Below are 23,474 nucleotides of genomic sequence, written 5' to 3' on the forward strand. Positions count from 1 at the left end.
ACACAATTCTATCCTGTCATCTGTCTATGAGCAGCTTGTCCCTTTTAATGCACTATCTGTTTTTATTGTTCTCAGGCTCCAGGCATATTATTGAATTTTGGAGGATCAAGTACATAATAAAACCATTGTTGAAAAAAGTGATGCAACCACTACCAATGAGTACACTGTACTTCTACTTCTCTTCCCTTTTACATACAACACCCAAAGGTACCACTGCCTATAAATATTCCAGTTTTGTCCAGGACAAATATGGCTATTATCAAACTATCTTGCACTACTCCTTTTCTCTTTATCTAAAACCATCTCCCCATGCTTTTGTTGCTAAGTAGGATTTCTTTCAGCATTTTCTTATAACAAATCAGATATGGACCTCAGTATCCTTGCTATAAGACTCAACCACATCTTACTTCAGCTTCTCCACTTCAACCCATGGTAATTTTACTCCTTGAGAAATTATTTTCTAGATTGTATTTCTTGCTTCTCAAGGAGCATTTCCAACATTTAATAGTCACTTATTTTCCTGTTCATCCACTACACAGTTTAGGTTCTCTTCTACGCCCTTGTCTGAAAGACAACCCAATTACTTTCCCAGATGATATAAAAACACAGGAAACAAACTTTGGGAAGGTTGTTCCAAAACCAGATTGAAATGGAAGGCTCTATCTGTGATTTATAAACAGTTATACAGAATATTGTCCCTTCTTATACTTTATAAAAAGATTTAAATATATAACTAAACTAAACTTTAAGCTTATATACCGCATCTTCTCTATAAATATAGAGCTCAACACGGTTTACAAAAATTAAAAGGGAAGTACAGTGGGAGTTGGTGGTAGGGGGAAGCAGAAATTTACATTTTTGAAAATAGCCAAGTTCAAGGCTTGTGTAAATGAGGACAAACTCCGCAGGGTTGGGGACAAACTTTGTCCCTGTTTCATTCTCTGGACTTGTGTTTAGATTTATTTATTTAAAATACTACATTTATTTAAGTAACATAAAATTGCAAGGAATAGAAGAATAAAAACAAAAACTCAGGACACATACTAAATACAGAAGCAAATTAAGTATACTACAACAGAAGAGCAAAGGTTAAATAAATATATCAAAACATATTTATTCCTCAAACACAAATACATAACTTACACAATCAATTAAAATCCTTAGTCACATATGTGTAAAATAAAATACCACAAATCAGACATATCAATCTAAAAACATAGCTAAGCAGTCAAATATGAGTCTTCTTTATCCACTGGACTAGAGGAGACCAGGCATGCTATGGAGATGACATTCTATCCCAAGGAATAATGAAAGATGAGAAAAGAGCGAGGAGAGAGAACTACTAGTTATATTCACTATCCATTCAGTCATGTCCAACCATTGGATACTGTGTAGGCCAGTCCTCACAATGCTTCTCTGTTTTTCCACGGCTTCTTTCAATTGCTTGATGTTTATTCCCGTGTCATTCTTGATAGTATCCAGCTTCCTTTTTCTACTGACCATTCTGAGTACGCAAAACAATTGCTATCTGTTGAAATAAGTTCTCCTCTTCCCCCTCTCATACACAGTGCAGAATTTTATTTTAAAATAATAAAATAATAGTTTTCATGGACGCTTCATGTGATCAGACTTTGGTGCCAGTTAGAGAATCCAGGCATTAATGTGAAGTTATATATTTTGCAGACACTATAGGGGTACTTTTAAATAGAAATAAGTTTCAAGTTTCAAGTTTATTATTTCTCTTGATTAATCGCTTAATCAAATAGTGATTATGAGGTAGCCAAGTACAGAAGGCCCATCCGCATTTACCTCCTTTTTGGAGTCACAAATCCCTGTTATTGCATTCATTTATAAAATAGAAATGATGCTTGGGAAGTATTTACTTGCAGTGGACTTAATTCAGTTAATAAAAGCCAAAACACTAACTTGACTTGAACAAACACTTACTTGGTGCATTCTTCTAATGATTGTACAAGCATTTGCTGAAAAGAACAGATTTCTTCCAAGTTTCCTAATAGGTATGAAGTATTTGTGGAGTTCAACCTGCAACCAGGAAAGCAAATTTTTTAAAAAGCCAAAACCTTGGTAAAGATCCTTTAAAATGATGGTTACAACCATTTAAACATAATGATACACAAGACTCACCCAGAAGGAAGATAATGTCAACATTCTCAAAACCTAACAGATGAAGTGCTGTGTGATAACATTAACACCCCTCACGTACCTCCCTCAAAAAACTAATAGAAATCAAATGTTATGGTTAAGTCACCAAAAGGTAAAACATGCTTACTTTTCACTTGCTTGTAATGGCCGCAAGTAATTTGAAAGTATGGTTTGTATCTCCTTAAAGTATTCATTTTCCGTTTCCAAAATATTCTCTAGCACCTGCAATAAAACAGAATCGAGCACTACAGATCACTTTCAAAGAACCATTTTCAATAAAGAGATAAAGGAAAAATAACTGTCAGTCTTACATTACTGAATGCTGTTTGTCAGAATGTGAGTTGACCTAACCAGAGTATCTGCAAAGGCCTCTGGCCATGTCAGAGCAGATACATCAAAGGCTCTTGGCCCTCCAGTCTCAGAAAATACCTTAGAATTCTACTAAATGACTTCTAAAATAGATCTCTACATTCTGAAAACTTAGCTCTATTAAAAACAAATGTTAATCCAAAATATGTTGAGACCAGTAAAATGTGCAGGGGTTAAACTGAGGAACTCACTTGTCAGCCAACTACGAAAATGTTGTGAAAAGGGTGGTTTTAGAAAATTACTTAAAACACAGTTATTTGTAAATGCCTTTTTCTTTTTTTTTCCAGAAGTGTGCCACGACCAGCCTAGCCGCTGTGAACACTAGCCTGGCCAATTTATCTTGGGTATCCTCACCTCCCCCTCTTGAATCCCCAATAAGGCCAGGTCCGCCCTCTCAGTAATGGGAACCTGCAATAACTCCCCCACATAACCAAACACTTCCCCCAATAAGGTCTCAATTTAGGACAACTCCACCATATGTGAAGGAAGGTCCCCCTCTGTTCACATCCCTTCCAGCATGTGTCAGCACTAGCAGCAGACATTTTATTCAATCGAACTGGAGTCACATACCAGCACACCAGCAACTTAAGAGCATTTTCCACTAACGCCGGTGCTAAAGCCACATGGTGGATCTTATATGTGATTTGCTTCCATTCTTCCACTGCAAACACCCTTCCCAAGTCCTCCTCCCAAGCCAACAAATAGGAAGGCTTCCCTCCCCACTCCGCATGTACCATTTTGTATAACCGGGATATACAACCACGCTCCACAGGGTAACCCAGTAACTGTTCAAACTCAGATACAAAGCGGGATCCCTCATCCGTGCCTGCATGAGATAATTTTTCACTTGCAAATAAGGAAATAAGTACCCCGCTTCCAACTGATAGAGAGACTGAAGCACCGGAAAGGCTCGTATGGAATCCCCCTCCAAGAATTGGCCAAAGTACTGCAGCCGTTTCCTCTCCCACCTCCTGAATATCCCCCTCCCTGCCCGGCTCAAAATCAGATTTCCCCCTTCCCCTTTCCCAGCAGCTTTCGAGCAGCCCCTTTCCAAACCCACAACGATCACCTAGTAAAGGGATTGGTTATAAGAAATAAGAAGTTGCCTCCGCTGAGTCAGACCAGAGGTCCATCTCGCCCAGCGGTCCGCTCCCGCAGCAGTCCATCAGGCCTATTGCCTGAGCAGTGGTCCCTGACTATTTCTTTAACCTACCTCTACTCCTATCCCTATAACCTACCTCTACTTCTATCTGTACCCATCAATCCCTTTGTCCTCTAGGAACCTATCCAAACCTTCTTTGAAGCTCTGTAACGTGCTCCTGCTTATCACAGCCTCCGGAAGCGCGTTCCATGTATCTACCACCCTCTGGGTGAAAAAGAACTTCCTAGCGTTTGTCCTAAACCTGTCCCCTTTCAACTTCTCCGAGTGCCCCCTTGTACTAGTGGTTCCCCATAATTTGAAAAATCTGTCCCTGTCTACCTTTTCTATGCCCTTCAGGATTTTGAAGGTTTCTATCATGTCTCCTCTAAGTCTCTGCTTCTCCAGGGAGAATAGCCCTAGCTTTTTCAGTCTGTCAGTATATGAGAGGTTCTCCATACCCTTTATCAGCTTAGTTGCTCTTCTCTGGACTCCCTCAAGCACTGCCATGTCCTTCCTCAGGTACGGCGACCAGTACTGGACAGAGTACTCCAGATGCAGGCGCACCATTGCACGATACAGTGGCAGGATGCCTTTCTTCGTCCTGGTCGTGATACCTTTCTTAATGATACCCAACATTTTGTTTGCTTTCCTTGAGGCTGTGGCGCACTGTGCCGACGCCTTCAGTGTTGTGTCTACCATCACTCCCAGGTCTCTTTCAAGGTTACTTACCCCTAGCAGTGATCCCCCCCCCCCCCATTTTGTAAGTGAACATCGGGGGTTTTTTCCCTACATGCATGACCTTGCATTTCCCTATGTTGAAGTTCATTTGCCACTTTTTGGCCCACTCTTCCAGTGTCATCAGATCCTTTTGTAGGTCTTCGCAGTCTTCCGTGGTTTTAACCCTGCTGTATAGTTTGGTGTCATCCGCAAATTTAATGACCTCATATTTTGTTCCCGCCTCCAGGTCGTTAATAAATATATTGAACAGGAGCGGTCCCAGCACCCACCCCTTTGAAACTCCACTCGTGACCCATTGCCAGTCCGAGTAATGGCCCTTTACTCCAACCCTCTGTCTCCTGTCTGCCAGCCAGTTTTTGATCCATCAGTGGACCTCCCCTTGCACCCCGTGGTTCCATAGCTTCTTAAGCAGTCTTTCGTGTGGTACCTTGTCAAAGGCTTTTTGGAAGTCAAGGTAGATGATGTCTATGGATTCCCCTTTAACCACCTGGGTGTTTACCCCCTCAAAGAAGTGCAATAAGTTTGTGAGGCATGACCTACCCTTGCAGAAGCCATGCTGACTCGACTTTAGCTGTCCATTGTTTTCGATGTGTTCACAGATGCTGTCCTTAATCAGCGCTTCCATCATCTTTCCCGGGACCGAGGTCAAGTTCACTGGCCTGTAGTTTCCCGGGTCACCCCTTGAACCCTTCTTGAAGATGGGCGTGACATTTGCTATTTTCCAGTCCTCCGGGATCTCTCCAGTTTTTAAGGATAGGTTGCATATTTGTCGAAGTGGCTCTGCTATTTCGTTCCTTAGTTCCTTGAGTACCCTTGGGTGAATGCCGTCCGGTCCTGGCGATTTGTCGCTCTTTAGCCTGTCTATCTGCCTGAGGACATCCTCTTGGCTTACCTCTAGTTGGACCAGCTTTTCATCCTGATCTCCATTTTCGATCTCTTCGGGTTCCGGAATGTTGGTTGTGTCCTCCCTCGTGAAGACTGACGTGAAGAACTCATTCAACTTGTCAGCTATCTCTTTTTCCTCTTTTACCACTCCCTTTCTGTCTCCTTCATCCAAGGGTCCCACTTCCTCCCTTGCTGGTTGCTTCCCCTTAACGTGCCTGAAGAATGATTTGAAGTTTATTGCTTCCCCCGCCAGTCTCTCTTCATACTCTCTTTTTGCTTTCCTAACCACTCGGTGACACTCTCTTTGGTGTTTTTTGTGCTCCTTTTGGTTGTCCTTTGTTTGGTCCTTTTTCCATTTTTTGAATGATGCTTTCTTGTCACTTATCGCCTTTTTCACTGCATTTGTTATCCACACTGGGTTTTTTGTTCTATTTTTTTTGCACCCTTTCCTGAACTTGGGGACACAGCAAGTCTTTTTCTCCCAAGTCCCCCCGCATCAAAGAGCCCAGGGCCTGCTCACCATCATAGCCCTCTAGCATACCCTGTTCAACCTGTACCCACAACTTCCTAGGGACAGCATGCCTTTCAACCCCCGCCCGCAGCAGTGCCGCATGATAATAACACTCCAAATTAGGAATACCCAACCCCCCCTCTGCCTTGAATTTAAACATGGCAACCTGTGCCACCCTACCCTGGAGCGCCGACCCCACACACAAAGCGAAGAAGACTTCTATGCCAATGCTGAAACTTTGTTTGGGAATTTCAATAGGCAAAACTTGGAAGAAATACAAAAATTTAAGTAAAATCATCATCCGAACTACCTCCATATGCCCCAGCCACGACACACATTATTTATCCCACCGCTCCATATCCCTAAGCAGGGCCGCCACCAAGGGAACATAATTAAGAACATAAGAAGTTGCCTCCGCTGAGGCAGACCAGAGGTCCATCTTGCCCAGCGGTCCGCTCCCACGGCGGCCCATCAGGCCTATTGCCTGAGCAGTGGTCCATGACTATTTCTATAACTACCTCTTGCTCCTATCCCTATAACCTACCTCTACTCCTATCTGTAACCCTCAATCCCTTTGTCCTCTAGGAACCTATCCAAATAACGACTGCCAATCCACTCCCAGTTGAATACCCAAATAGCAGATAGGTCCCGTAACCCACCGAAAAGGAACTGCCTTTTTAAGCCCCGAAATGGCAGAATCCAGTACTGATATATTCAAAATCTTTGTTTTAGTTAAATTTGCCTTGAACCCAGACAGCGCCCCATAAGTCTGCATACACTCCTGAAAAGTCATGAGGGAGCTTTCCGATCCCTCCACAATTGCCAGGATATCGTCAGCAAAAAGAGACAGTTCATGCTCACACCCCTGAATAGGCACCCCTCGTATCTTATCCAACAGCAAAATCTGCTGCGCTAATGTTCAATCACCAAAGCGAAAAGCAGCAGCGACAATGGGCAGCCCTGTCTCGTCCATCTCCGGGGTTCAAAGGGAGAGGAGTAAACCCTATTGATTTTGACACATGCCATCGGCGAATTATACAAGGACATGATCCAAGATACAAACCAAGACCCCAGCACCATATGTTTAAGCACTGCCTCCATAAATCGCCAATCCACATGGTTAAAAGCCTTCTCAGCATCCACCGCCACTGCCACCCATGCTGCCCCACTGCATCTGGCTTGCCAAACCAAGTTCAAAACCTTACAAATCCCATCAGCTACCTGCCTTCCCCCGATAAACCCCACCTGATCTGGATGAATAAGTGCTGGCATATGAACCATTAATCTATCCACCAATGCCCGCACCATAATTTTAGTATCTTTGCCCAGCAATGAGATCGGTCTATAACTGTAAATGCCTTTTTATAGATACTGATCTTTTATGATTGCTGCTTGTTGAAGAATATTCCTATGATTCTTTGTATAAGCCTTTTTGGCTCTCATTTTTATAGTTGATTTTCTGAGGATTATTTGTTTATGTTTGTCTGATCTTATTTGTTTTACAGAATTATGTATGTAAAATGATGTAAACCATTTAGGTTTAAACGGTATAGAAATTTTTAAAATAAATAAATTAACAAAGAACCTTTGGCATAATGCTGGGAGTATTCACCATAGCCCTGAGATTTCAGCAGATACGAGGGTCCAATAATTAGGGTATGATTCACTAAACCTCCAAACAGTGTACGATCCGTTTCTGTTTGCATGCCGGCCGACCAATTCAGTAAAGGCCTGCATGTAAATGGGGACGATGGTTAACACGCCCCCTACCCACGGCCAGAGCAATCCCCGCTCATGCGCACACCCTGACAGTAGTGACAGGAGAAGCAGCCTCCTGTCACTGCTGTCAGGGCTCAGCCCAGCCCAGATCTCTCTTGCCTGCTCCCTTACTCTCCTGCTCTCTGCCGCCGCTCCCTGCAGTGCAAGCTCGTGGTTTTAAAGCGGGCCTGCACTGCGGAGAACGGCGGAAGAGAGCAGGAGAGTAAGGGAGCAGGCAAGAGAGATATGGCCGACACCCCCCCCCAGGCCCCGATCTCTCCTGCCTGCCCTGCCACTAACCCCCCCCCCCTCCCCCGGGAGAAAAAAAGCAGGAGGGATACCAACTCCCTCCTGCCATCAGCATTTTTTTAAAAAAACCAAAAAACTGCATATATGTAGCACAGCCCATGGCCCTTCGCGCCCCCCACCCCCCGACTGGCACAGCCCTCGCCCTCCCCCCGGCACAAAAAAGTTGGGAGCAGGAGGGTTGCTCAGTCACTCCTGTTCCTAGTCCTCCCACCTCCCCGGCCTACCCCTGGTCGGCCCAGGCGGTCGGGCCCAGCTCACCCACCCCTGTACCTTTAAAATAGTTGGGAGAAGGAGGGGTGCCCGGTCACTCCTGTTCCTTCGAGGCTCCCATCTTCTGGAGCAGAAGGGGTGCCCAGTCCCTCCTGCTCCTTCGAGGCTCCCATCTTCGGGAGCAGAAGGGGTGCCTACACCCTCCTACTCAGATGCCGATGGACTTCTCTTCGGGAGCAGGAGGAAAATCCTCCTACTCCGGCCCACAACCGCCCAATAACAGCCTTAGGCCCCGCCCCGGCACATCATCTGATGCATGGGGAGAGGCCTAAGGCCCTGATTGGCTGAGGCGCCTTGGGCTCCTCCCTTTGGAGGGGCCTGGGGCACCTCAGTCAATCAGGGACTTCCTTAGGGAGGAGTCTAGGGAAGTCCCTGATTGGGGCAGATATTTTGCATGTGTAACACAGGCAAAATATCTGTGCCATGGAAAAAAATGAATAAAAAAATTCAGGCAAGCCTGTCAAAAAACCTGCAGACCTGTCGGTAACTGAGTTACTGACATGTCTGCAGCAGTCGGGTTCGTCAGTAGTAAAACCCGACTCAAAATAGCCAAGCAATTGTTAGTGAATCAATTGCTTGGCTATTTTGCATGGGGTTTTGCTAATTTGCATGGGAGAATCGGGATCGGATCGCTACTGCCTTTAGTGAATAGTGTAGGAGGAAAATTTGGTTGCAAAGGGCTCGCAAACCAATCGGTACACGATTGGTTTGCTTAGTGAATCTAGCCCTTAAGGTATAGAATGGCTCTAGCTGCCTGTTCTTGAAAGCCATTGTTTCAGACAGAAACCAATTGTGACAGAAAGATGCTGGAAGATACCAGAAACTCAAGTCTATGAGGGACAGGCTTAGCCCCATTTCTCTCTGTTTCTCTCCTTCAGCTTTTCACACCTCACACACCTCCACCCATTCATACACACACATCATTCAGATCAAACCTTCTGCCTGCTCTTTCCAGACACTTCTTTCTAGCTTCAGCTTCTGCACACAAATACCCCACCTTCCCAGCATTTTCAGGATAGTCACATTTTTCTTTACTTGCTTTTTCTTCCTCTCTTTTCTTTTTCTTTCTCTTGCAGCCTTTCACCCCTTTACACATACACCTATACCTCCTCTCCCCGCACCTCTTTAGTACAGGCATGTCCAACTTCGAACAGGTCAAGATCTACTTTTTCCGCCCAAAAGTGCCGGTGATCTACCACCATGAAAATTAAGTTTTAAATTAGTTTTAAATTAAATTTTAACCCAATAAAGTTGGAGGATTCCCTCCCATCCCCATTTTTAATGAACCTTGTCATTTACTTGAATGTGAATAGTTGTTAAGTAAATTAAGCAAAAACAAAACAGAGAGACGAAGATCCAGTAAGAACTGTGAGGAGAAATGGAAAGTACATTTTTTTCTTAAAGTTTTATTGAGTAATAACTTTCTTTAATATTCCTTGCTTTTGTCTTGATTTATTCCTTTCTCTACATTTTCCTATTTGATTTCTGGTTCTCACTGCTATAGCCATACAACATATAAATCTAACCAAATGTAATTAGATAAATGAGTCACTAATTTTCTGTTAATTATTGCTTTTTCCATTTCCTTGTACCAAATTGGAAAGCATTCCAATGTTGCATTGCTCTCTGGATAACGAGCACTCGAGTTCTGTATCAGAAATGCTACTGAATCATGAAGGAGACACTTGTGTTTTGAAAGAAAGTCTTAAGAGGATGTTGGTCTAAGAAAAGGATCTACAGGAATTGTAGGTAAAGGATAGTACTAAATTAGGGTAGAGAGTGCAATGCCATGGATAAATGAGAATCTGCTCAACTGTCTTCCAGTGTCCCCTAAACCTAGAGTAATTTGTGTTAAATTTAGGTTGAGTATTGATCCAAGCTGATCTTGCACAATCTTTAATATTTCACTCTTGCTCATTAGTGAGACGTCTGAGCTTGCATTTCATCCAACAGCTTTTTGAAGTTAGGTGAATATTGCATGAGGGCCAGTCTCAGGGAATCTTAGAGATGTTCATCTGTCATGTTGGATTGTCATTTTCAGATAGGAAAACGCAGATTCACTCAAATAAGTTGAATCGAAACAAGAGTGTACAGATTCACTACATCTTCTCAAGTTGGAAAATTTGTCTCTAGGCACTAGCTTCCAAAACGATTCTTGCTCAGCACAGGTCTTGAGAAAAATGTCATTTTTAAGGGTTAACATTTTGTTTTCAAGAGATGGCTTGTTCAATGAGTAATTTTTACATGATAGCAGCTGAAGTTTCTTTAATGTCCATATCTACTTTGAATGGGTATGACTACTACTCCACAATTTTTTGGAAGTCACAGAATCTATTTTCAAATTCCTGGACAACAGAACAGATTTCTGTCACATACTTTTCGTTCTGAAAAACAAAATTTGGATATTGTCCCAGATGGTCTTGCATATTAAGAAAATGATCAAAAGTGTTGTTTGCAAGGTCAGTCATCATTAGCTCAAATTTGCTCTTGTAGGATGAAACTGTACTCATCATCTCACCAATGCATTTGTTTTTTACCTTGTAGTTCAAGGTTCATATCACTCAGTTTGCCTGTAAAGTCAGCGAAAAATGCCAGATCACATAACCATTCCTCATCTTCCAACTCTGCTTGGTCATCTCCCTTCTCCTTCAAAAAACTTCTTATTTCATTCAGCAAATCACAAAATCTTTGCAGAAATGAGTGCCTACTTAGCCACCTTACATTTGTGTGCAAATGATTTCTGCTGTCCCTTTATCAAAAGTAAAACTGAAAAGCCATCTTTGAAGTGATCATCCACAAACTGAATTTACAATTTTGAAAGTGATGTCCATGACAGTCTTTGTATTGAGTCTCTTGCTTGCCAGAACTTACATTTGTTCCCGGAATTTTGGCCTATAGAGACTCTACCTTATTGTTTGGTTCCAGCGTGTTTCTCCGGTGGACTCAATTCCCTCTTTGACATATAGGGCAATACCCCCACCTTTTTGACCCACTCTGTCTCTGCGGTATAGCTTGTATCCCGGTAGCACAGTGTGTCCAAGACATTTTCCTCGTTCCATCATATTTCCATGATGACGATGATGTCAAGATTATCTTTTTGTGCCATAGTTTCCAATTTCCCCATTTTATTCCTTAGGCACCTTGCGTTTTCATGTACATACACTTGAGTTTGCGGCCTGTTACTTTCTTGCTTTTCCTCCCCTCTTGTGTCCCTTTTGATCCGTCAGGATCTATGTCTTACCTATGACCGGTGAGTCTTCCTTGCAATCTTCCTGCCCGGTATCCTCTGGGTATACTGGTTCCTGAACCATCGACTCTTGGTCGACTGTCGGCTTTCCCCTTCTTCCTAGTTTAAAAACTTCTCAATTTTTCGCTTGATGTTGCTTGCAAGTAGCCTTGTTCCATCTCCACTGAGGTGGAGTCCATCCTTCTTGTATAGCTTGCTCTTCCCCAAAAACGTCGTCCAGTTGCGCACAAAGTGGAATCCTTCTTCCTCACACCAGCGCCTCATCCACGCGTTGAGTGCTTGCAGCTCCATCTGCCTCTTCTCATCGGCCCTGGGTACCAGCACGATCTCTGAGAACGCTACCCTCGGCGTTCTGGTCTTCAGCTTCCTTCCAAGCATCTGGAACTGGTCCTTCAGTCCTTCCCTGCTGTAGTTCCTGTTGCTCACATTGTTTGTCCCCACATGGATCACCACCGCCTTATCTTCCTCTTCCACGCTGTTGATGATCCTGTCGATGCGACTCACTATATCTTCTGTCTTGGCTCCCGGTAGGCAGGTCACCAGCCAATCCTGTCTTCCTCCCGCTATGTGGCTGTTGACCTGTCTGATGATGGAGTCCCCCATGACAATCGCTGTTCTCTCTATCTTCTCATGTCTCTCCTACCGTAGGTCCGTGTCTTCGGTGTATGTCCATCTCTCCAGCTGTACGTCAGTGTCTTCCTGTGGGTTCCCCCCCCCTGCTGTTTCCAGGTCTCGCTGCTATGTCACCGATTTCTTCCATGTGGTTGTCCTCAGGGTAGTCCTCCTTCACTGTAGATGTATCTTTCCACTGGTGCTGGTGATTCTCTACGGCCTCCCTGTACGCCTCCTCGATGAACTTCTCTAACTCCCAGACTTATTCCTCAATAGTTTCCTTTGTCTTGAAGTCTTCTGCCTCTCTGTCCTCCTCCTCCACTGTTCGAAGTGCTTCTACTTCCTGTATTCTACCTTCCAGGAGTCTAACTTGTTTTTTCAGGCCCTCCAGTTCCCTGCATCAAGTGCATACGTAAGACCGCCTCCCAGAGGGGAGGTAGTCATACATATGGCAAGCGGTGCAGAAAACTGGGTAGCTCAACATCCTGCTTCTGTCTGCTGTCTCCATTGCTGTCCGCTTGCCGGTCTACTGTCTGAAGGGCTTTGCCCTGTTTCCTTTTGTAGTGTCCTTGGTGTTATTGTAAGGTCCCTCACCTGATTTGAGACCTGCTACTCTTGCTTGCTTTTTGCTTGTGTGATCTCTGTGTCCGCTGTGGTTGCTCTCTGCTACTACTGTGTTGTAAATCTACTGCTTGCCTGTCCTGTTGCCCTCGTGGTACTTACCTGTGTGGATGTCTTTCTTAGCGCTTCCTCTTTGCAGTGATGTGTCCCTTCTTAAGGCCCTTCACAAAGGCACTCTCGCTAAGGCGAGAGCCTTTAATGCTCACCTTTGATGCGCGCCAAATGGCTGAACGCCATTGGTTCCTCCCCTTTTGAGGAGTTCCGGATCAGTGCTTCGCTGATGTCAGGGGTGGGCGGAGCTACCTCTCACCACTGCCCCTCACTCTCTCCTGGGACATAACAATGAGTGTGCGGCGCAATGGTTAAAGCTACAGCCTCAGCACCCTGGAGTTGTGGATTCAAACCCAAGCTGCTCCTTGTGACCCTGGGCAAGTCACTTAATCCCCCCATTGCCCCAGGTACATTAGGTAGATTGTGAGCCCACCGGGACAGACATGGAAAAATGCTTGAGTATCTGAATAAATTAATGTAAACCGTTCTGAGCTCCCTTGGGAGAACAGTATAGAAAATTGAATGAATGAATAAATAAATATGACCTACTTAAACTTGTAACTATGCATGTGTAACTATGACCTAACTGTATTAATTGTACTGATCTACCTGTACTAGCAACTCTATTGAATGTCTGTGTCCATTGTAACTTCCTGGGTAACTGACCCAAACTCTTGTAATGTAATCCGACCTTGAACTGAATAGGTAAAGGTGGAATAGAAAACCTGATTAACATAACTGATGATATATGTTCCTACTATTTTGGACTAATTACATTTTAAGACTCTCTCAGAAATATCAGTCTCTAAAGATACTGCTGCAATAGTTCAAATATGATCCTAGTAATGCTTCTTTAACAGTCTTTAGATCATTGAGCTCTAAGAAAATGTGTAACCAAACAAGTGGAACTTAGTAAAGACATTTCTTGATATGTTGGCTTGTTTGTTTCCAGAAGTTACAGAAGAGTTCAAAATGATGCCCAGAGAATGCCATCTCTAAATAGGCACTAAATGAACTGTGGCTAGTAGCGAAGAAGAGAGCTTTCTTAGTTTTATGTGGATAAAGCTGATGATATTCAACTGACCCACCCATTTAATCCCGAAAATCCTAATGAAATATTTCTCATCAATCAAAAATTAGAAAAAATTAAAAATTGGCTCATACAAAATAAATTAGCTCTAAACATAACAAAGACTAAGGCTTTACTCTTCCCAACGAAACAGGGATTAAAACTATCAACTCCCTTCCTAATAGACAATATAACTATTGAGTTAGTAACATCACTTAAGTTATTAGGAGTTATCATTAATGACAAATTTTCTTATCAAGAGCACATCAGCAATGTAGTTAAATGCTGTTTTTATCGTCTGCGTTTCATCCGTTCCATGTCTAAGTTCTTAGAACCACAATCCTTAAACATTTTAATACATTCCCTTGTCATATCTAAATTAGATTACTGTAATTCACTTCTGTTAAATATCACCCAAAAGGAAAAAAAACGCTTACAAATAATCCAAAATACTGCAATTAAAATAATTCACAATGGAAAAAAATATGACCATGTTACACCTTTTTTAATAGAATCACACTGGCTTCCCATTAATCAACGTATAACATACAAAATAGCACTTTTAACATTTAAAACATTATCTACCAATGAACCACAATTCATTGACCGGTTACTAGTTCCACATAACTCGATCCGTTCCCTGCGGTCTGCTACACAAGGGCTGCTTACGGTTCCCTCTTTAAAAATTATAGGAACCAGACGCCATGACATTTTTTCAGTTATGGCCCCCCTTACCTGGAACACCCTTCCCTTATACATCAGAGAAATTAAAGATCTTAATTTATTTAAAACCAATCTAAAAACTTTTCTTTTTAAAGCCTCTTTTAATCTCTAAAATAACTTTTCTACCCATTTTACCCCAATCCTAATGTTTTTCCCTCACCAGACATTCTCTCTCTTTTCACTAGGAAAATAACATTTTGTAACTTTTGCCCTCCCTTGTTTTTCCCTAAAGTATCTTAGTTCGTCTGTATTGTCAGTTTGTTGTTTACCCCCCTTTTAATGTTGTTTACTATATATTTTAATGTTGTATACTATACATTTTCATTGTTACTCGCTTAGTATGAAATAAGCGATTTATCAAATTTAAATAAACTTGAAACTGACTACAGCAGGCATTAATTAGGCTCTGTAGTGATTCTATACGATTTGGACTATTTGGAAGAGACGGCTGAACACAACATGCATAGCAAAAATAACTCCCTTGGAAGTTTTCCCAAAGGAGCTAAATAAAACTGGTGACATATTTAATTGGTTGTGATGCTGATATCACCGATTACCACCCTTTGCGGCTGATGCAGTAAAACAGTTATCTAACTTAGCATAGACTGTCTCAGTCTAATACCTCTGAAAATCTGTACAACATGGTTGATACACTTCTCCCTCCATATTTGCAGTTTCAGCATTCATGGTTTCGATTATTCATGGTTTTTAGCTTGCTGGCTCCTCCCCCCCAAATTAGCTTGCATAGAGAAATCGCTGATTCCAAACGTTTACAGAGAAAATCGCTGATTCCCAGCACTTTCACCACTGTGTTTTGCCTCTCCTTCAGGAACAGGCCAGGTCTCCCACCATGTTATTCACGATTTCACCATATTCACGATGGTTTTAATAGAAAACAGCAAATAACATATGAAAAAGTTATTTGCGGTTTTTCTATATTTGTGGTTCTGTTAATCCCCTATCACAGCAAATACAGAGGGAGAAGTGTAGTACCAAATGTTGTGGAAAGGTCACATAATAGCAGGAAGACAAATGCATTATTTCCTTTTTTCCTGGTCTTTTTTTAACTTAATATCAAATTAAAGATATGAGTCATGAACTGAGGATGGTCCTAATTAGCCTTTTCACTGAGGCTACGAAACTCTGCAATAAGGGACACCCCATTGCAATACTTACAAACTCAAATTTAAAAGAAAAAACATGGGCAAAAAGCTTCTTTTTCTTTTACCAAAAATGATGATCATGAGAGTTCTGCATATGTTGCCTAAAATGTATATGCTAATAAAAGAATTTGATAAAAGAGTATTATTGAAAAATAAAAAGATACAAAAAAAAATCCTAGCCACTGAGATTTATCCCTGCAGATGCATATGAAGCAAACATGCATCATAATTTCGCATCTAACACATAACAATTGTTTTTAATATACACTGCTAAATATTTGACATACTTATTCAGACTCATTGCACGACAGCTACACAGAGAAGAAACAGCAATATAGTGTATGAGGGCGAAATCAAAAATTAAAGGCAATTGTTAAATTACACGATAACTAGAACAAAGCTAGAAAAATGCAACATATGTACTCGTACATTGCCTGTTGGATAGTTCAGCATGTACAGTGCACTCAGCCTTTAGTTGTGTGGTAGTCACAAAGTCAGAAACATGGATGCACCATTGCAAGATTACACCATTGAAGAGCGTGCAGTAGTGCACTTTCTTTGGGCAGAGGGCGTGAAACCTGTGGAAATTCACTATTGGATACTGACTCAGGTTTGTGAGTGGGTAAAAAGGTTTAAAGCGGGAATAACAGATGTAACTGATGAAGGTCATTCTGGTCATCCATCAACATTGCACACACAAGCACAATGACAGGGCGGATGCCTTGATTATATAAGACCGATGGATAATGGTGTCTTAATTTGCTGGATATCTGGATATCAGCTATGGAACTGCATTTGCCAAAATGCATGTGATACAGGTAAGTCTGTGTACAATAGGTTCCAAAATAGCTTACTGATCTACACAAACAGCAACATGTGGAGGTTGCGATCCAGTTCCTGAAACAATATGAAGAAGATCCAAATATTCTGGAAAGAATTGTCACTGGCAATGAGACATGAGTGCATCACTGCGACCCGGAAAGCAAAAGATAAAGCATGTTGAAGTAAAGGAAGCGGTGCTCATCTACTTCAGGAGGGGCCAAAAAACTTCTTCTCTGCAGGAATGCAGAAGCTAGTTGAATGATACAACAAATGCATCATCTTGCATGGGGACTATGTAAAAATGTGATAAGTTCAAATTGCTCACATTTACTTCAATAAAAGCCCTTAATGCATTTTTCTTTTATGTCTTAATTTACCCTCGTATATTTATTTATTAGGATCTCTTTACTGCCTTTTGGGGGAAAAATTCATGCTTGCGATATACAGCAAATATAAGCCAGACATAGGCAATAGACAATTACAGCAGTAACTATATTCAAAAAGTACACATTATGGCACAGTGTGCCACTTAGTGTCAGAAGAATGCATATTAAAACATCTTACCAGAGAGCTTAGGGTGTTAAGTAGAGGTATAACTTGACAACATGGCAAAGAGCTGAATCCAAACATTTTCCAAATGAACTGTGAATACATCTAAAGTTCTACATTGGGGGAAAATGAGCACTACAGTACAAAAGGGCTGCTGCTTTGTATAATGATTTAATAGCAAAAGGAGGTGGCATCACACCAGTCAGGCTCCTATTCTATCTCAGAGCCCTCTTGATTTTCAAACTAAGGGCTAGATTCACTAAGCAAACCGATCGTGTACTGATTGGTTTGCGACCTCTTAATGAGCAAATTTCCCTCCGGCCTGATTCACTTACCTCTCCTGCGATCCGCTTCGAATCCATGCATGCAAATGAGGAGAAATGCATGCAAACTGGACAGCGACCCAATTCACTAAACAAAATTTCACATCAGACAGGGCTGGCCGATCAACGGAAGAAGCGACTGTTGGGGAGCAGTCGAAAACGTCCTTTCGATTCTCCTGTTCTATTGAAGCCCTGCTCTCTGCCCTGTCAGCGTCGATCTCCTGCAGCCCCTAACGCCTCCTGTAGCCCTGATCTGCCTGCCCTGGCTCTTGCGGTCCTGCACCCCTGGGCTTGCCTGCCCCGAAAGCCTGCCTGACATGTCCTCTCTGCTCCCCCTGGCTCTGCCGCCTTCCCTCCAGTGTGAGCCCGCAGTGCAGCCCCGCTTTAAACCCACGGGTTCACACTGAAGGGAAGGAGGGAAGAGGCTGCCGCTGCCACATGTAACAGCACTGCCCCGACTGCCTGTGCAAGCTTGTGGGTTTAGCCTGAAGTGGGTTAAACCCACGGGCTGCAAAAGTTTAAAGTAAAAAAAAAAAAAGTCGCAGCTAGGACAGGTCTGCGCATGCGCACCGACCGCGCATGTGCGAGCCTTGCAGGCAGATGGGGGCACTTCTCCGATCGCCTCCATCTGCATATTTTTGTTTTCTGAATTGGTCGGACCTGCCAGGATCGGGCCCAGATTGAGCCTGATCTGGCAGGTTAGTGAATCCTGGCCTAAGAAATGGAACTAGAAATGGCCTTCTGTATGATCTGACTCATCAGCACCCACTTATGAACTGGGGCATACTTGTTTTCTATTAAAATGGATTCTGAATCTAGTGACTAGTCACCCTGTGGTAGTAGGGAGTCAAGTTTTAATTTTCAGATCACAGTCACTGGAACACATATAAGGGCCAGAGGATGAATATTGTTCAGCTTTCTCTTATTTAAATATTGTTTAATGGTAATACTACTCAATACTAACCTACTTTATTCTTCCTTTTGACTCCATTCACATGTGAATAATACCTTCAATACAGATTTCTCCAAAACTTCATATTCTGTTTTCAGTGTAGACATTTTGCACAGATATAATAAACTGAATATAATCAGATAAGTAGGTGAAAAGATATCTTCTGAAAATAAAAGCCTATTTCTCGGATTATGCAGATGCAAATATCCAAAAACTGTGATACCACTCCTTTCTTAATAATAAATAAAGTAGTGTGGTTAACTCCCTATCACACATAATTTTGTGCCTCTGTCACTTTATCACTCAGCTATCACCTCAGCCACTTCCCCTGCCTTTCCTGTCCCATTCGTAGCACTAATGTAACATATGATTCATTTATATGTTCAGCCATACCTCATGTTTTGTTTTGACCAGAGGAAGGAAATTTAATTTATCAAATGCAGGCCAATAAAAGTTATTGCCTTGTTTTTGGGTTTTGTTGTTCTTGTTTCTTTACTTTTATTGCTGCAGCCTACCAATCAAGCCACAATGCAAATAAGATGTACAGTGTAATTATTCTAAGAAATAGAAAACAAAAAGCAAAACATGACTTGTTTATGTGGTTATTAAACACCATAAAACAAAGTAAACTAAGCCAAAAACAAAAATCCTCCTCCTAGTATGTAGGAAAATTATGTAAATGTCAACAGTATATTAATATCTAATTTCAGGACTGATAACACAGAAACACTATTCATTCTTGTACTCAGTTTCAGGAGATTTTTTTTTTTAACCCTCATTCATGTCTAAATGCAAACCTGACGAAATAAGTGACATATTGAACTACAGTATTTAAAATGAAGGATTGTGTGTTCCATTCACTGGGGGTCACTGAACTCTCTCTCAGGCCCTGAATGGTTCCATTCATTGCCAGAGAGGGGAGTCAATTTTTCAGCTCGCTCAGTGCAGAGAATTAGAATACTGGCCCAGAGATTCAAATGCCCTCATTTTACAGAACACTTGTGAAGCCCAAATGTCATGAAATTGTCCTCTCAAACAAGACACAACGGATAACTTTTTCTTTTAAAACTTAGGAATGGAATATGGAAATTTAAAGTTAAACAACAGAGTTAAAACTTTAACTGTCCCTTAGAAAACACTAAATTGGTGCAACAGTCAGTTACAATTCTATTCAACAAAAGAACTGAAATGCAATATTACAATACAACATTTATAATCTATGATGGCTTTCTTATTGTCATAGAGCACTCTCCTCCTAAACACAGAAACCATCGCTAGTTTTATATTTTAGCACCACCAGCTGGGAATTCAGACTTGCTCTTGACTACACATGACAAATGAGATAATTATTGTAAATAAAAATATTACAAGAATAAATCAGTCTAAGAATCATGGGTAAACCTGTATTTGTTAAAAAAATATAAGAAAATATATGCCCTGTAGAAAAAAAACCTGAAAAACTGAAAACGATTAAAAATATCACTAAAATTACCAAGTTCAAATAAATATGAGCAATCAACCACTATTAAAGTTTTTGTGAATAGATTTGAAAAAAAAAATTCTAAACATGTCATGTTTTCCTGTAATTCAAATTCTCGTCTTTTCCTATCTCTGCCTGAAACAGTTCCTGGAGTCTCTAATATCCAGCTTACCGTCTCTGAAAATCTTGCATTTCTTATTGCACTGTCCTGCTTGCATGCTCGACTAATCCCCTCTCTTGGTTTCAGTGTGTGTTGGCTACTGCAGGACCCCATGAGACCTCACAGACCTCATTCCACCAACTCCTTCACACTGTAGCACCCGTACAGATAAAGCTAGGCACCAAAAAGCACTGCTTGCACAAAAGCAGACAGTCTTCACGAATCATAGTCCTTATGAATAGTAAGGAAAGCTTAGGCTCTCAATTGTCCATGTAGTCACAATTAGTGAAAAACCTTAATACTGCTAAAAATAAAAACGGACAGCTAATTAAGATATATTTTTTGACAGGTCTTTGGCAATTAAATTACCTAATCTAAAGGTGATACTTGGGAGGTTTAAACTTCTAAAATTTCTTATCACATGGGCACCACCACAAGTATAAAGCTACTTGGGTCCTCCTGTGCTGATCCTCATCAGAATCCCATAAAGTTGCCATATTGGTACACATCAATCATGAACACAGCACAATCAGCCAGAGTGAATTTGGAAAAAGAACTTAGAAACAAGTGAAAAATAAAAGTAGGAGAACAAAAAATAAAACAAACAAGGAATAAGAAGAGGCGCACATAGGGTGTGTGATGCCCAGGGCCAATCATTTTACCCCCCCCCCCAAATATAAAAAGGGATCAGAGAATCACCCCCTAGGAGTTGCAACCAGGACAGACCCCCCCCCCTTTGATATGCCACTGCCTGAGGAAGGGTATTTTGGTCTCCAAAAGTTAGTAAAAAAAAAAATTATTAAAATTAATTCAATAAAAAGATTACCTTATTTCCATTTTCTATTTATAAATTTTTATCAATACAATTACAAAACTATTTTATTCTAAAGCATCAAAAAATATTTTTTTTCTACCTTTTGGCATCTCTGGTTTCTGCTTTCCTCATCCTCTCCTCACTTTCCATTCCATCCAGCATCCGCCCTCTTTCTCTGTCCCTTCCATTTTTCTCTGTCTCCACTCCCTTCCCCATGTTCTGGTATCTCTCTTCTCCTTTCCTTCCCTCCTTCCTCTATGACCTGGAATCTCTCTCCTTTCTTCTCCTTCCATCTCTCCCGCTCTTTCTATGCTCTGACATCTTTCCTTCCCTTCTCTTCCCCCATGCCCTGGCATCTCCCTCTTCTCCATGCTCTGGTATCTCCTCATCCTTTCCCTTCCTCCCTCCTTTCTCCCTGTCTGGCATTTCTGTCACATTCCCTTCCCTCCACACACCCCCATGCCCTGGCACCTTCCTCTCCCTCCATAGCCTGGCATCTCTCTTTCATCTCCTTTCCCACGCTCTCCCGCTGCCAACCCACATAGCCCCCAGCAGTGGGAGATAGATCCAATTTCTCCCGCCTACAGCCAACACAACCAACAACCCCAACCCTCCTCGGCAGCAGGAGAGATGCCCACACTCTCCTGCAGCCACGCTACATCCCCCCCGGTGCCTCTGACAACCCCCTTACCTTTCTTTAGATGGCTGGACAGAGAGATGCCTACTCCCTTCGGCCAGTTGGCATCTTCAAAATAGGCCTTCCCCTCCCCGGTGCATCCTTCTATGGGAGGGGCCTTAAACAATCTGGGCCGATCAGAGCTTCAATCCTTCCCCAGATGCACCGGGAATAGGCCTAAGACTCTGATTGATCCAAGTTATGGGAGAGGCCTTTTGTGTCTGGGCCAGTCAGAGTCTTAGGCCCCTCCCCAGATGCATCAGTGAAGAGCCTAAGGCTCTGACTGGCTCAGATACCTAAGGCCCTACTCATAGGAAGGGCCTTAAACAACCTGGGCCAGAGCCTTAGGTCACTCCCCAGTGCATCTGGGGAGGGGCTTGAGGCTCTGATTGGCCCAGATTGCTTAAGGCCCCTCCCATAGAAGGATGTACCGGGGAGGGGAAGGCCTATTTTGAAGAGGCGGGCCAACTGGCCGAAGGGAGTAGGCATCTCTCCAGCCAGCCATCTAAAGAAAGGTAAAGGGGTTGTTAGAGGCACGGGGGGGGGGGGTAGCGTGGCAGCGGGAGAGTGTGGGCATCTCTCCTGTTGTCGAGGAGGGTTGGGGGGTGTTAGTTGTAGGCAGGAGAAATTGGATCTCTCTCCCACTGCCGGGGGGCTGTGTGGGTTGGCGGCAGGAGAGCATGGGAAAGGAGATGAAAGAGAGATGCCAAGCTATGGAGGGAGAGGAAGGTGCCAGGGCATGGGGGGGTGGAGGGAAAAACTGCAGACAAACGTAGAAAGATGCAGGCTAAATTTATTATATCAAAACTTTGAGTGCAATTAGCATTACCACCTTAAGATAAACCAAAGGACCCGACACAGTCCGTGTTTCGGTTAACACGCCTTCAACAGGGGTCCCAGGTTGATACGGAATCAAATAAAACCACATACAAAAAAACTTAAGCCTGTGCGAGTGAGAAACAATAACCGAACGGTCTCTGTGTTAACTTCTGTGTAGCAAAAAAAAAAAACGCCGCGGGAAAAAGGAGCTATTTACAGCATCTATGATTGTAGAATCCAAAGGAAATTTTTTTCCCAGCCAGCCATTTTTTCAGGTTCAGAAACAGAAATAAGTCACATGCAGTCAAATCTGGAGAGTACAGAGGATGAAGAATTAATTTGAACCTCAATTCTTGCAATTTTGCCATCGTGATTGTTGATGTGTGAGCTGGGGCATTGTCCTGGTGGAAGAGAACTTTCTTCTTGGCCAAATGAGAATGTTTCTTCTCGATTTCAGCACTTAGATGTTGTGATAAGCCAACACAGTATTCACAATTAATGGGTTTTCCTCTTTCCAGATAGTCAATAAAAATTATCCTGTGGAAATCCCAAAAAGCGGTCACAATAACCTTCCCAGCCAACAGTCATTTTCGCTTTCTTTGGAGTCAGTTAATCTGTTGTTGCTAATTGTTTGGATTGTTGTTTTGTTTCAGGAATACGACTTAAGTCTCATCCACAGTCACAAAACACCACAAAAAGTCATTCTCATTGTGCTTAAAATGCTCAAGACATGTTTTCGAAATGTCTAATCAAACTTGTTTTTGGTTGACAGTTAGCAAACATGGCATCCATCACACATTCAACTTCCTCATGCCTAAATATTCATGTAGGATGGTGTATACATGTTCTGATGAAATACCAGCAGTCTCTGCTATCTCATTTAGGGTCAACTGGCGATTTCCATCATGATTCAGTGAACTTCATGAACAATTTTGTTGGTTGCTGCTGTTTTTGGACATCTGGAATGTTCTTAAACAATGCTTGTCCAGGCATATTTAAACTCAGCAGCCCGCACTTTCACCATTGGAAATGAAGGAGACGCATCACCATACGAGTACACTGTGCCTCAGATTTAATTTCAGTATGCGATTTTCCCTCCAAATTAAGGAATTTTATCATGGCTTAATATTCAATTTTGTTCATTTTTTTTATAAAGCGGAAAAGTTATTCACTTTAAAATGCTGACATGACAAAACTAGATGTTAGATTGATTTAAAAATCTAGCTATAAATGTTTGTCAATGCCATTT

General features: G+C 42.2%; 1 protein-coding gene across 9 annotated transcripts in view; it reads right to left on the reverse strand.

Annotated features, from left to right (window-relative positions):
* The window catches only part of ARHGEF7 (Rho guanine nucleotide exchange factor 7), a 460,949-nt gene that overhangs the window by 320,563 nt on the left and 116,912 nt on the right, over positions 1-23,474 (reverse strand). For all 9 annotated transcript variants that reach the window (XR_004539809.1, XR_004539810.1, XM_033948005.1 and 6 more), the window contains exons 7-8: positions 2,291-2,385; positions 1,948-2,043 (exon numbers count right to left, since the gene is read on the reverse strand). Coding sequence is in view for 7 of the 9 variants with exons in the window: in XM_033948005.1 (XP_033803896.1) it covers positions 1,948-2,043; positions 2,291-2,385 (191 nt within the window). In the remaining 2 variants the exon portion in view is untranslated. The remainder of the gene's footprint in view (positions 1-1,947; positions 2,044-2,290; positions 2,386-23,474) is intronic.

The sequence above is a fragment of the Geotrypetes seraphini genome, chromosome 6, assembly GCF_902459505.1.
Source record: "Geotrypetes seraphini chromosome 6, aGeoSer1.1, whole genome shotgun sequence".
NCBI lineage: Eukaryota > Metazoa > Chordata > Amphibia > Gymnophiona > Dermophiidae > Geotrypetes > Geotrypetes seraphini.